This window comes from Trichechus manatus, unplaced genomic scaffold (genome assembly GCF_000243295.1).
Source record: "Trichechus manatus latirostris isolate Lorelei unplaced genomic scaffold, TriManLat1.0 scaffold00004, whole genome shotgun sequence".
Classification (NCBI taxonomy): Eukaryota; Metazoa; Chordata; class Mammalia; order Sirenia; family Trichechidae; genus Trichechus; species Trichechus manatus.
Genome location: NW_004443940.1, coordinates 29,999,308 through 30,013,344, shown reverse-complemented (window position 1 = coordinate 30,013,344; position 14,037 = coordinate 29,999,308). Strand labels below are relative to the sequence as shown.

At 44.9% G+C, this 14,037-nt stretch overlaps 1 protein-coding gene across 7 annotated transcripts in view; it reads left to right on the top strand.

Moving 5' to 3' along the window:
• MAP4K4 (mitogen-activated protein kinase kinase kinase kinase 4) overlaps positions 1 to 14,037 on the top strand; it is a 230,808-nt gene that overhangs the window by 202,150 nt on the left and 14,621 nt on the right. For 3 of the 7 annotated variants that reach the window (XM_023733939.1, XM_023733934.1, XM_023733929.1), the window contains 7 exons: positions 1,163 to 1,314; positions 2,016 to 2,113; positions 2,986 to 2,994; positions 4,265 to 4,440; positions 4,917 to 5,037; positions 8,244 to 8,361; positions 8,681 to 8,851. In XM_023733939.1, coding sequence (XP_023589707.1) covers positions 1,163 to 1,314; positions 2,016 to 2,113; positions 2,986 to 2,994; positions 4,265 to 4,440; positions 4,917 to 5,037; positions 8,244 to 8,361; positions 8,681 to 8,851 — 845 coding nt within the window. Of the gene's footprint in view, positions 1 to 1,162; positions 1,315 to 2,015; positions 2,114 to 2,985; positions 2,995 to 4,264; positions 4,441 to 4,916; positions 5,038 to 6,117; positions 6,310 to 8,243; positions 8,362 to 8,680; positions 8,852 to 14,037 lie in introns of all 7 variants that reach the window. The other 4 variants (XM_023733938.1, XM_023733935.1, XM_023733927.1 and 1 more) reach the window with 3 other exon arrangements.

Sequence of the window (14,037 nt, the reverse complement as noted above, 5' to 3'; positions counted from 1 at the left end):
GAATTTAGTTGGTGTACATTAGTAATTTTAAAACGAAAACTACCAGCCCCTATGTAAGAATAAGTAGAGGGAACAGCAAGGAAGAGAAAATAGTTGTAAGAGAATTTTAATTTGAGGGCCCTTATTATTTAACAGCTTGCTTAAGTCTTGGGAATGGTATAGAAATCACAGGTGAATGAACAAAGTCAGTGGTTGACAGTCTGCAATAAACTAGCGAATTAACCAGATCATAGCATTTTTAGGTTCTAGAGCTGCTGTGTCCTTTACAGCAGCCATTAGCCACTTGGGGCTATTTAAATATGAATTTAACTTGAGTAAAATTACATGAAATAAAAATTCATTTCCTTAGTGGGACGAGCCACTTTTCAAGTGCTCAGCAACTTCCTGTAGTTAGTTGATGGCTGCCGTATCGTGCAGGACAGGTAATAGAACACAGAAGAAGAAAAGGTCTTTATGTTGAATGTTTATAACTTGAGCGTCACTGAACATCCCAAGTTAGATGTCTGCACATTGAACCTTGGTCTAATTTGGAGTAGTAAGATGGATGATAATCCAGAAACTACAGAGAACCCTCTTATTCCTTAAGTGATCAGCTGGACTATAGTATTCTCCTGTGATTAAATCTATGTCATTAATTCTTACCTGGCAAACTGGAGGTGTGGGTTTACCCACGGCTGGAAATAGTTCATCAGCCGTGCTTTCTGTAACATTTCCAACATGGCTCTTGCAAAGGAGTATACCTGAAAAGTATTAGTTTTTGAGAGCGCTGATGGATGAATGAGCAGTTTGGAAACAGAATATAACTTTGTGTGTGTAAATAAACGAAATTTTTTATGATATTAAACCAAGTTCGTAGCTGTGACAGAAACAGCGATACTTGTAGACCGAACAGGTAGCATTTTCCCTCCCATCTGGTGAGGATTTTACTACTGCTAGCGATAGGATATCGTTTAGTATCTTTAGTTTAAGATACGAGATAAAGTCTGTGAATAATGTTGTCATAACATTTGGTGAATTTAATGTTAAATGCTGTTAAAGGCTATGTTTTTCATACCTACGTTCAGAGACCTCAAATGCAGGAATCGTGCATGTATTTATAGTTTGACTCCCCGTCTTGGAATGATGCATTAGCTCGTCTCTTTTTCTTGTTCCCCCCCAACAGCAGTATTGAGCCCAGGCTGCTGTGGGAGAGAGTGGAGAAACTGGTGCCCAGGCCCGGCAGTGGCAGCTCCTCGGGGTCCAGCAACTCAGGATCCCAGCCCGGGTCCCACCCTGGGTCTCAGAGCGGCTCCGGGGAGCGCTTCAGAGTGAGATGTAGGGTGGCTTTCTTTTTCCCTTTGCCCCTTAGCAATATTGGGCTAGACCAGTGTATTGGAAGTCTTTAATCATGGAAAAATGCCTGTGGTTTGCATACAGCTGCACATCACAAAACAGTGTTCCACTCTAGGTTGATAATAACACTGAGAGTAATCATAACTTTAATAATAAATAACTGTTTTTGAGAGCTTACACGGGCCTAGCACTGTGAGCACTTTACATGCATCATCTCATTTAATCCCCACAGGAGCCCCAAGAGATATATATTATTGTATCCCGATTTCACTGATTAAAGAAACCATAATTTAGTGATATGAAGTAACTTGTGAAAGGTAATCAGCTAAATGTCAGAGCTGAGAATTGAACCCACTTCTTTTAGACTCCAGGACCTGTACTGTCATCAGTATTGGTGGTATTAACTTATAGTAGATTAGTAAAAATGCCCTCTATGATGTTATTGACATAAGATAGCTAGGCATTGATTGTGGACACATGATAAGCAGACTGTGATAGCGGAGGATTCTAAGTAAGGAATCAGAAGGACTGCCAGAGATCTCGTAGGTCCCCCTTTGGCCCTGCCGTTCAGGGCAGGGGTGGAGAGAAAGGCAGCACAGGGCTGGGTAGGCTCGAACGGTGTTGTAGCACTTCGGATAAAGTCACATGTGTCTGCCTTTCTCTGTCTCTTCTGACCCGACCAGCATCGTCCAAATCTGAAGGCTCTCCGTCTCAACGCCTGGAAAACGCAGCGAAAAAACCCGAAGATAAAAAGGAAGTCTTTAGACCTCTCAAACCCGCTGTAAGGATTACGTAAAATCAGTTTTACTTATTTCAGGATTGAGTGAGATCTTTTTGTTAAAAATAAGTAGTCGAGAGGCCTGCAGCCCTTTTTGTTAGCCCCCTTAGCAGATTTGAGGAATGAGAAGGAATGGCCTACACCCCAGACACATTCGGGACTCCCTGCCTTACTTACTCAGTTTTGTCCTGCAGAAAGCACCTGATAGAATCTTTTTTCTAGTGTTTCAGCTGTTCATTTTGTGTACAGTCAGCCTTGTATAGAAGCACAGTACAAAATGTGGTTTTTGTTTAATGAAAGTTTCTTCTAAGAAAATATGCACTTAAAAACATACGGGGAGCCTTGGTGGCACAGTGGTTAAGAGCTCAGCTGCTAACCAAAGGGTCAGCAGTTCAAATACACCAGCCACTCCTTGGAAACCCTATGGGGCAGTTCTACTCTGTCCTGTAGGGTTGCTATGAGTCGGAATCGACTCGACAGCAACAGGTAAAAACACACAGAAGAAAGAAAAGCCTTTTTATCTGTTTCCTTGGCATTAACCTTCACTCATTCTTGATGAGTTAGGCATTTACAATACCGGCTTTTAGAGTAATTTTTTTAAATCACCTTCTTAACCTGTTGCTGAAATGCTGCCTTTTGGTACCTGGGGTGATAGCTGTGACTGCTTCTCATACTTTTGCTTTAATCCTTGTAATATTAACTGGCCATGTAACTACGCATTTGTGGGATTTTAAGTCTATCAGAATTTTGATTTCCTGCTTGAATTGATTTCTTTGCTTCTTCCCTCTCTTCTCTTTCTGCCACGCTTCTTCCTACTGTGCCTTCTTCATCAATGATGACTTCCTGGACTCGGTGAAACCACGACTGTACTGAAGGGTGAAGTGGTAAGCCCCATGTCTGAAGAATTCTGCATCAGACCAACATCCCAACTGCCTTTTAAACTTAGCTTCTCTTCAGCTTACGTTTCTTGTCTTTCCTCTACTTGCTGTTTTTTCCTTTTCTACAATTTCAAAACTAAGCTTTTGCTTCAGCTTTTTTTGACACATAAAATTTGTTACGTGAATTTTTTTTTAATTACTGAATACATCTTTTGAGCAACTTCTTAAAAAGCTACAGCTGTAATCATGAAACAATAGCAAAGCCCAAGATCTAGTACTTGATCACTATTACTTCAGAGGCGAAAGCTCAAAGACACAAAGCTGTTCTTAACTGTGGAAAAGAAGACAAATAAGTTGGAACTACTAAAAAAGAAAAAAAAAATAGCAAGATAGCCAGCTTTTTAAAAAGTCATTATTTTAAAATAAAATTCCCAAGTAGATGTACTTTGGACTTTTATATAAAAATGTGGAGTAGAAGTAATAATCCGTCTTGAAAATTATGTTTGGCTAATTGATCGAGTCTTAAAGTGTCTCGATACAGAACAGTGAGGGAAAAGGAAGCCCTTTAAAAATAACTTTTACTGTGGATTTTTTCTGTTTCTAATGCCCACAGTCATTGAAGGTGTTATGGGGAAATGGGAGGAAGACATGTGGGTGGGACACAGTAAAGACCACCTCGCCTCCTGCCCACAGCGGTCACCCACTTCGTCATCAACTTTTTGAATGAATGTGGCACGTTGTTATCAGTTGGCCAGACAAGATGTGTTGGATGGTACACTAGCGCTCACTTCTTCACTTCCACATTTTCTATAGGCTTGAAGCATTTCAAAATAAAAGTTGGAGGTAAAAATAAAAACTTAAAAAAATAGTACTTTAAAGTGAGCCCGTTTAATTAGAAGCTTGCTTTCTGGGTAATCCCCTTAAAAGAAGACTTTGTCCTCTAGGCAGCATCTTTACAACAAAGTCCAAGCATCTGTCTACATGATCTAGAATGATATATTTGGAAAAAAACTCTATCAGACTATCGTAAGCAGATTATTGTTTTGTGTTGTTGTGGGGTTTGACCTGTATTCAACATCTTTGACCGTCTTTTCCATCAAAAGCTGTAAGAGCTGACCTTCATATGAAACTCTGGTGGATGCTCTCAACACAGTTTTACAAAACTGACACCATGGCTCTGTCCCTCTTAGTTACAGTGAAGGGCTTCTCCTTCTTTGCGGTTTTCTCCCCCTCCTTTTTCCCTTCCTTATTCCCGCTCCTCTGCCCTGTGCCTTAGGATCTGACGGCACTGGCCAAGGAGCTTCGAGCAGTGGAAGATGTGCGGCCACCTCACAAAGTGACCGACTACTCCTCATCCAGCGAGGAGTCGGGGACGACAGATGAAGAAGATGATGACGTGGAGCAGGAAGGCGCCGATGATTCCACCTCAGGACCAGAGGACACCAGAGCAGCGTCAGTCCCTGGTGTATTTTAGAGAGGACGCGGGTGTTCCTCCTAGCCCTCTTCTGACATTTCTTCCTAGACATGTTTCCCTGAGCATGTAACATTCGTTTATCATGGATTAAGCAGCAGACAGCCTTTGATTTTCACCCCTTCGCTTCATGTGTAACCCATGTGTATTTCATTGCCTCCCTCAATACCCAACATGTACTTTGTTTTTTCTTTGTAATTTCAGGCTGTGATAACAGAGAAATTTCAGTTGGGTTTAACTATTTTAATTAACTCTAAGTATTCTTAAGTTTTTGCTCAAAAACAAACTGAGCTGACAGGAAATTCCTTGTTAAAAGGAAAAGGTTAAGCCCTTGCTTTTCTTGAGGGAACTTATAACCTAATCTCACCTTAGGACTTTGAGAAGGTGAACGATTCTAACAGCATGTCCGTGACCTGTGGGATTTTGGCCCTCAGCTTCTGGATTTTTGTCTCAATAGGTCATCTCTGAATTTGAGCAATGGTGAAACGGAATCAGTGAAAACCATGATCGTCCATGACGACGTAGAAAGCGAACCTGCCATGACCCCGTCCAAGGAGGGCACCCTCATTGTCCGCCAGGTACTTCCGTCTTCTCTGTCGTCAGAGGCTGAGCTCTTCTGTAGTCATTAACCCACTTGCTCATTCACTCACTCATGCTGTTTCTCCATCATCATCTGTTTCCATGTTAACAAGACCCAGAGGGTAGCGTGTCCGGGGGCCAGGGAGGCAGGTGTGTGCTGCATGCTGAGAAGTTAGCTGGTAGTCTTCCACCCCATGTTGCTGCTCCTCTGCATGTTGTCCGGCAGCCGTCATTCAGGTGCCACGCGGAGTCTCGCGGTCTGTGTCTGAGTGGTAGGAAGGCCACAGGGAGCCCTTACACAGACTCACAGAGCTAGGCAGCCAGCCTGGAGTCGGCAGCAGAGCACCCATGCTTGTCCTGCACAAAGCTTCCAGCTCTGAGCATCTGCACAGTGCCGCAGTGGGAGCGATGGTTAGGCAGAAGCCGCTAAAGTGTGAATGAGCCTCATCACACTCCCAGAGATAGACTTCTAGAGTGGGAGTGGTGGGAGGTCTCTCTTCTGTGGGCCAAAATGTTAGTTTCCTCACATGTTGGATAATTGAATGTGTACCGCCCAGATGTGCTCAGTTTGGATTACTGAGTGTTACAACTGTCTGTCCATTTCTCAGCTTAAATTTCACAAAGGTGTTACGCTTCTTACTTAAATAGAACAGGGCTCCAGTCTAGCATTGGGATTTTTCCCCGAGTGGGTTTGTCGCTATGGCCACGTATTTGGATGGAAAGTGGGAAGAACATGGAAGAGACCAGGATTCAAAGAAGCAGCAAGGGTGCTTTCTAGAGCTTTAAACAGAAACATTAAACACAGTGGGATAATAGTTTTGGTGTGGCAGATAAACGAGAGTAAACGGTCCCTGCTGGAGTTGTTCGGCCACCAGATGGCGTACTTTGAATTCTGTTGGGTCAACATAGGCCGACAGTCAGAAGGCGTGAGCAGCTCAGACAATTTCCCCTGGCTTCTCCTTGATAACGTAGCACAGTTGGAAAGCCGCATGGCACTGGCCACCGAGTCAGTTATCAATAGGGTCATAGGCAATTTCAGCAGCACTTGAGCGAGACAAGTGTGCCTGTTTTTTCTGCAGAGTACAGTTGACCAAAAGCGTGCCAGCCATCATGAGAGCAATGGCTTTGTGGGTCGCATTCACCTCTTGCCAGATCTCTTACAGCAAAGCCATTCCTCCTCCACCTCCTCCACCTCCTCCTCCCCATCCTCCAGCCAGCCGACACCCACCATGTCCCCACAGACACCCCAGGACAAGCTCACTACTAATGAGGTATGTCTCCACCACAGCTGGCTGCTTTCTTAGGGTTAGACCAGCACTGCCTAGTTGCTCTTTTGCGGAGGAGAGCTTTCCAGCGCCCCTCACCCCTTCCTGCCCACCCTGCTTTCTTCTGTCACCTCCCCTTCCCCCCAACCCCCAAGTAACATGTTCAGATCTGCATACAGAGCCCTTAACCTTAGAGCAGTTTCCCTCCAAACTTGCCAGCTCACTGTTGACTTTCCTCTAGAGGAGTCTAGTTGCATGGCTTCTTTTATTCAATTTATTTTTAAAAACTATCAGTAAAAGAATTGCTGTGTTCTCAGACCCAGTATGAATTCGGCATGAAATTCTCCTCGTCATTTGTGGAATCCGCCTTTTTCATTTTGTTTTATTATTATTTTCTATCCAACAAATAAAGGTCAGGAGGATTTGGTTAAGCAGACTCGGCCTTATCTGGACAAACTCGTTGTCCTATACAGGGATCTCATGTTAAGCAAGAAGGGCAGAAGCCTGTGAGTGCTTCTCATTTAAAATTTTGTACGGGAAATCCCGCGTGCTTGTTGGAAGGCCTGACTGTCCTGAACAGCCGTGTGCTAGCTGGGTGGTCCTTGCTCTTTGGAACAGGGTTGTGCCCCAAGAAAAGTGCCTAATCCCACCTTGAGCGCCCTCTACTGGAGCAAACGATTCCATTTCACAGGAGGTTTGAAACAAATGATGCATTTCCCGAACAGCTGAGGGAGGTTGAAACTGACAAGTAGCTTCAGCCAATCATGTCATTGAAAAGGTTGAACTGCCCACCCGCTCCTGTTTTGGTTCCCTTGTTGGAGAGAATCAGAATAACCCTCTCAGCTTCAGGAGCAGGGGCAAGTCGACTGCTTCCAAGGCAGGGTTGGCATCAGATTGGCCATCAGCTGGATTGGCCACTAACTCATGGTTCTGGGGAGGGAGGCCTGCAAGGAGGCAGGGTTGTCAGGTGAGGAGAGCGCAGCCTGGTGAGCTCAGGTGGGCAGGGGCTGAAGCAGAGCGTGGACCTCCAGGTGCCCATGGGGGAGAGGGGGCGGAACGGGGCAAGACGAAAGTCACTTAATCAGACATTTTCTTTTTTCTCCAGTGATATATCTCACCTACACTCACATTGCTCCTTGTATTTATATTTTAAACTTTCCTCCATTTGGCTCTGACGTACGGTGCCTTTACTATAACCCTTAACTCACTAAACTAGAAAGTTTATCTTTGTTTGTTTTGCTTTAATCGTCATTACATTTTCACTTAACAATTTGTTTCACTCTGTGTTTTTTCCTTTCCTTTTTTTTTTGTCTTAAGTTACATTATTAACTGAAACACTAGTGCTCCTAGAAGAACAGAAGGATGAGCCTTGTTTTGTCCTTTGCAGCGGTCACTGTGAGCCCTTGTTTGGTATGGGTTTCGTGGTTACTGTACCTGAAACAGTAGCCAGAGCTTCTGTAGCTTTCTAACAAGCGGCTCAATTTAAAACAAGTAACTTAAACTGAAGATCTGCCAATATTCCGACATAGATTTATTGGATTTTTTGTTGTTGTTCAAGAGATAAAATTAAAAATTGGTGAATTGAGGTCAAAACATTCAGCCCTCCTTTAGAAGTTTTAATTATAATTTTTTTTTTTTTTTTAAGCTAGGTGCTTGAAATACAGATTGTTTTAGTAGCTTGCAACATTTCTTGCTGGGGGTGATAAATACCTATCTCAGAAGAGATGTGACTCTTGCAGCGGTTCCAGGTTCAGGGACCTGTCCCTGGGCATGTGGGATGCCCCCCTCGGAGAGCCCTGAATGCATTTTGGGGAAACGACACAGGAGATGCAGGGGCTGTGTGTTGGGGACTCAGTATAATATAGAAGTGGATTGAAAATGTTTTTTCTATTCATCTTTTAATGTCATTTGTATTAATAAAATTGAAATTTACATTGCAGACTCAGTCCGCTAGTAGCACACTCCAGAAACACAAATCTTCCTCCTCCTTTACACCTTTTATAGACCCCCGATTACTACAGATTTCTCCATCTAGTGGGACAACAGTGACTTCCGTGGGTAAGTAAAGTAGCAACAAGAAAGAAGCTGGAAAGCAGGACTCACTCACTTTGAGTTGCCCTTGAAAGTGGCTTAAGCATGGCGTGGTGACTGATCGCAGGCAGACTTCACATACAGAAGCTGTTCCCGTCACGCTTGTATTCCCTTATTTGCCATGAACTGCATAGTCAATTTCCTTTTTCCATATACATTACTTATAAATTTCTTTTCCTTAACAAAGTATTGGTCGTGGCATACAAATATTTACTTGGATAAAGCGTGGGAGGGAGGCACGGTGTTTGCGTGTACAGGAGATGATTTCCAGTGTGCTCTGTTTTAGTGGGATTTTCCTGTGATGGAATGAGACCGGAAGCCATAAGGCAAGATCCTACCCGGAAGGGCTCAGTGGTCAATGTGAATCCCACCAACACTAGGCCACAGAGTGACACCCCTGAGATTCGTAAATACAAGAAGAGATTTAACTCTGAGATTCTCTGTGCTGCCTTATGGGGTAGGTATCTTGCTGTTTCTCTGACCCTTTTGTTTTTATTCTGAGCAAGATGGGCTGGTACTGTTTTGAATAGCTTGGGGATTTTTTTGGAGGGTTGTTAACAGGTAAAATGGAAATTTTTGGTAGAAAACTGGAGACAGGAGGAGAGTTTCTGTGAGCGGAGAGGCCGGGGGATGTGCTTTTATATGTTCCTGATAGAGATGACGTTTGGAGCCATAAGAAGGACTGCAAACAGAGCCACGGTGGCCTGGGGGCAGAAGATGAACAAATAGAAAGTAGAAGCGATTACATAGGGAAAGTTGGGGAAGCGTTAGCATAGCACGCAGAGAATCAGGCCCTGGACGCAGTTTAAGAAGATGGCATGGTGAGCAGCATTAGAAACTACAGAAGTCAGAGAGACTGAAGACTCCAGAAAGCCCGCCTGGCTTGGCCGTTAAATTGTTGGTGACCACTGACAGCAGTCCTCCGGTGCATTGATGGAAGAGGAAGAAGGAACATCGCAAGGTGTTTAGTGGTGGAGCTAATGCAGAATTTCTAAAGGAAGATGGGGCCATTTAAAAAAAGAATTTGGGAAAAAGGGAGAGAGCCAAGATAGTAGTTCCAGAAGTAGCAGGGGCTGGGTAGGTTTATATCAGCAAGAAATGACTTCTGATTATGCAGAAATTGAGGGGAAGGAGCTGGTGAAGCATGGAAGGCTGCCCGAGGTCAGGATGAGCATGTGCAAAGATGTGATCTGTGGCCTGGAGGGGTTGACATTAGAGAGGGGGAGCGCAGGGAGGGAGCGGACGAGGATGTAGGTGCAGGGTTAATGTTAAAGGACAGTGAAGCGTATGAGCAGCTCAGGTAGGTTGGTCTCCGTCCTCTTGAAGTGGATCGGGCAGTGTAGGCCCACTCTTGGCTGAGCAGCTCTGAGGGGCAGAGATCTAGCTGGGCAGAATGCACGTGCTGCTCTGGTAAAAGGTACGCTATTTCAACAGGAGTTGGAGACGGAGACCCGCACTGTGTGCCTGCTAGTGGACTTTTAATGGGGGACTTGTATCAGATCAGAGCCCTGGTGGCGCAGTGGTTAAGGCTTGGCTGCTAACCAAAAGGTCGGCAGCTCACATCTACACAATCCCTGCTATTGAAGCATACTTTCTCAAAAGGGAGCTCATTTGTTTGCTGGCCGTGCCGATCCTGTTCAACATGTTGCTGTAAAAAAATCAGCATAACTTGCTTAAGAAAATTGGGGGGAGAGGGGTGGCTGGCAAACAAGCGCAGATGGTCTCGTTAATTGGCATAAAAATACGATATATCCTGTGCTTCCCTCTCATCCCATCTACATGAAAATACTGACTGAGCGGTTACTTTGAAAGCACACATACTTTACCCTATGTCTCGGTGAGTTTAGTGCCCAGTTTAGGGGATGAATACAAATACGTACATGCACAGTCTCCTAGGACCATGAGGTAATCTGTACCGCATGCTACAAAGCGGGTATTGACCCTTGGTCGTAGACCAAGCCAGCAGGTAATTTGGGGAAATGAGTAAATGATGAAGTGGGAGAGTTGGACTCAGAGCGGAGCATCTCGGATGCTGGACTGAGGCCTCTGACCTTCTCCTGCCAGTTGGTGAAGAAGCTGCGGCATGACTCAGCGAGTATTTTAGGGAGAGTGGGATTGTTACTGATGTGCACATCAGAAGAAAGTAGAGAGAGACAGTTGTTAACAATTTCAGTTAAGATCTCTGTCCATCAGGTATAAGATCACAAAAGCCTGAAGTAGAGTGAGAACAGAGGGAAGGGAAAGCAAGTGATGGAGAAGAGGGGGCGTTATCTGGTTTTGGTGGCTCGTTTGACTAGTTTTGAAGAGGAGTTTTGGAGGGGGTGATGCTCTTGGTACCAAAACAAAAAGCCAAACCCGTCACTGTCAAGCCGATTCCGACTCATAGTGACCCTACAAGACAGGGTAGAACTGCCCCATAGGGTTTCCAAGGAGCGGCTGGTGGGTTTGAACTGCCCACCTTTTGGTTAGCTGCTGAGCTCTTACGTGCTGTGCCACCAGATGCTCTTGATAGCAATGGCAGATGTTGGGAAGTGTCAGTAGAAATCTGTAGCATGTAGAAAAGTGGAGGAGGGGTGGAATTCAGAGTTGGTGGTTCAGAGGCTCTAACAGAGCATAGGTAGGGGTGTGCCATCAGGAAGATAAACACAGCAGAGGAGACAGCTGTATTTAAGAAGCCGAGAATGTGCATGGGGACAGGAAGGAGACTTCGGTAAGCAGCTGGAGAACAGTGGGAAGACAGCACCTGGCCAGGAGAACCAAGGTGGGTCAGATGAGGAGGGCACCCGTAAAGTATTTTTAAGAGATTGAGGGTTAAAGAGGACTGAGCGCAGTTCCTTCTTGGGATTTGATGTTGATGGAGAGTGGTCTTTGAGAAAAGCATAAGCTGAATGATAGAAGCCAAATTATAGGCTGTTAAGCGTTTGAGAGGGGCTGTATGTACATAGGGAACCCTGGTGGCGGAGTGGTTAAAAACTACGGCTACTAACCAAAAGGTCGGCAGTTTGAATCCACCAGGCGCTCCTTGGAAACCCTATGGGGCAGTTCTACTCTGTCCTTTAGGGTTGCTATGAGTCAGAATCGACTTGATGGCAACCGGTTTGGGATTTTTTTTTCCCCAGTGGTGTAGTGGTTAAGTGCTGTGGCTGCTATCCAGAAGGTCAGCAGTTCGAATCCAACAGCTGCTCCTTGGAAACTGTGGGGCAGTTCTGCTCTGTCCTCTAGGGTCGCTATGAGTTGGAATCGACTCAGCAGCAATGGGTTTTTTATATGTATATATGGAGCCCTAGTGGAGCAGTGGTTAAAAGCTCAGCAGCTAACCAAAAGGTCGACAGTTTAAATCCACCAGCCGCTCCTTAGAAACCCTATGGGGCAGTTCTGCTGTGTCCTGTAGGGTTGATTTCAGTCAAAATTGGCTCAGTGGCAATGAGTTTTGGGGATTTTTTTTGTTTTTCATTGGTTTCTGATATAAATATATATATGAGGAGGGACCAGTCCCTGAAGAAGGACATCATGCTGGTAAAGTGGAGGGTCAGCGAAAAAGAGGAAGACCCTCAACCAGATGGATTGACGCAGTGGCTGCAGTAATGGGCTCAAACATAGCAGTGACTGTGAGGATGGCACAGGACCAGGCAGTGTTTCTTTCTGTTGTACATGGGATTGCTGTGAATTGGAACCAACTTGACGGCACCTACCAACAACAACATATATGTAGCCCTAGGAGCCCTAGTGGTGCAGTGGTTAAAGTGCTCAACTGCTAACCAAAAGGCTGGCAGTTCAAACCCACCAGCTGCTCTGTGGTAAAAAGATGTGGCAGTCTGCTTCCCGTAAAGATTACAGCATAGCAAACCCTAGAGGGTGGTTCTGCTCTGTCGTATAGGATCACTGTAAGTCAGAATCGACTCAGTGGCACACAACAACAACATACGTAGCTCAGGCCCTGGGTGACACAAACTGTTTGTGCTCCATTGCTAACCCAAAGGTTGGTGGTTCGAACCCACCTAGTGGGTCTGTGGAAGAAAGGCCTGTTGATCTGCTTCCACTAAGATTACAGCCAAGACGTCTAGGGTCTTAAAAGCTAGTGAGCAGCCATCTAAGATGCATCCGTTGGTCCCAACCTACCTGGAGCAAAGGAGAATGAAGAACACCAAAGACACGAGGAAAATATTAGAGACAGAAAGGGCCACGTAAACCAGAGACTCCATCAGCTTGAGACCAGAAGAACTAGATGGTGCCCGGCAACCACCAGTGACCGCCCTGACAGGGAACACAACAGAGAGTCCCTGATGGAGCAGGAGAAAGGTGGGGTGCAGAACTCAAATTCTAGTAAGAAGACCAGACTTAATGATCTGACAGCCTGGAGGGACCCCAGAAGACATGGCCCCCGGATTCTCTGTCAACCCAGAACTAAAACCATTCCCGAAGCCAACTCATCAGACAAAGATTAGACTGGACTATAAGACGTAAAATGATAAGACTAAATGGGCAGCTCCTGTCCAGAGGTGAGATGAGAAAGCAGAGAGGGTCGGGAGCTGGTTGAATGGACACGGAAAATCCAGGGTGGAAAGGAGGAGTGTGCTGTCACATTGTAGAGAGAGCAACTAGGGTCCCGTAACAATGTATGTATAAATTTTAGTATGAGAAACTAACTTGAGCTGTAAACTTTCACTTAAAGCACAATTTTTAAAAAAATTACAGCCAAGAAAACCCAGTGTAGCAGTTGTGTTCTGTAACTCGTCGGGGTGCCGTGAGTCAGAACCGACTTGGAGGCAGCTGTTAACAGCAACAGACCGTAGCTCATTCCAGTTCGCCAATGAGAAAACGAGTGAAGGGGGCAAGAGAGGCTGAGGCATCAGATGATGGTCTGTCCAGGTCTCTGATGAGGCTGAGGATACGCAACGTTTGTAAAGCCAAAGAGATGATACGCTTGGAACATTCTGAGGGAACCGAGGAAGAGCTGAAAATTGATGGATTATGAAAGAAATTGAGGGGCTGAGGCATCTTCCTTTTTCCCGCTCGTTTTCTTCTTTCATATTTAAATTTATATTTAAATATTTAACCATCACCGTTCTCGACCGTGATAATGGTGATTTGTCGCAAGGGTGTTTGCTTTAACCTTTCTGGGTGAATTAAGAAAACCAGATTTACTGGCCTAAAGGAGACTGGAGAAACCCCAAGAGTATGGCCCCCAGGCACCCTTTTAGCTCAGTGGTGAAGTCACTTCTGAGGTTCACCGTTCAGCCGGGGAGTGGACAGCCCCATAAAACCAAATGGGACTAATGAGGCACAGCAGTCCAGAGACAAGGGTTGGAAGGCAGAAGGGGACAGGAAAGCCGGTGATAGGGAACCCAAGGTTGAGTAAGGACAGTGTTGATGTGAGGTTGCTAACCATTGTCATAGGGCAACATGTGGACTGTTTAATGAGAAACTATTTTGTTCTGTAAACCTTCATCTAAAGTGAGAATAGCAAGCAGCACAATTGGAAGAGCGTAGTCTATGTCACTGAACTGTGCATGTAGAAGTTTTTGAAATGTTGTATCTTTGGCTATGTATGTTTTCACCAAAAAAAAAAAAAAAAGGTTGAGAATTTAGAGGGTTAGTATGTTGTGGGGTTGTTAACCAGTGTCATAAAACAACATGTGTACT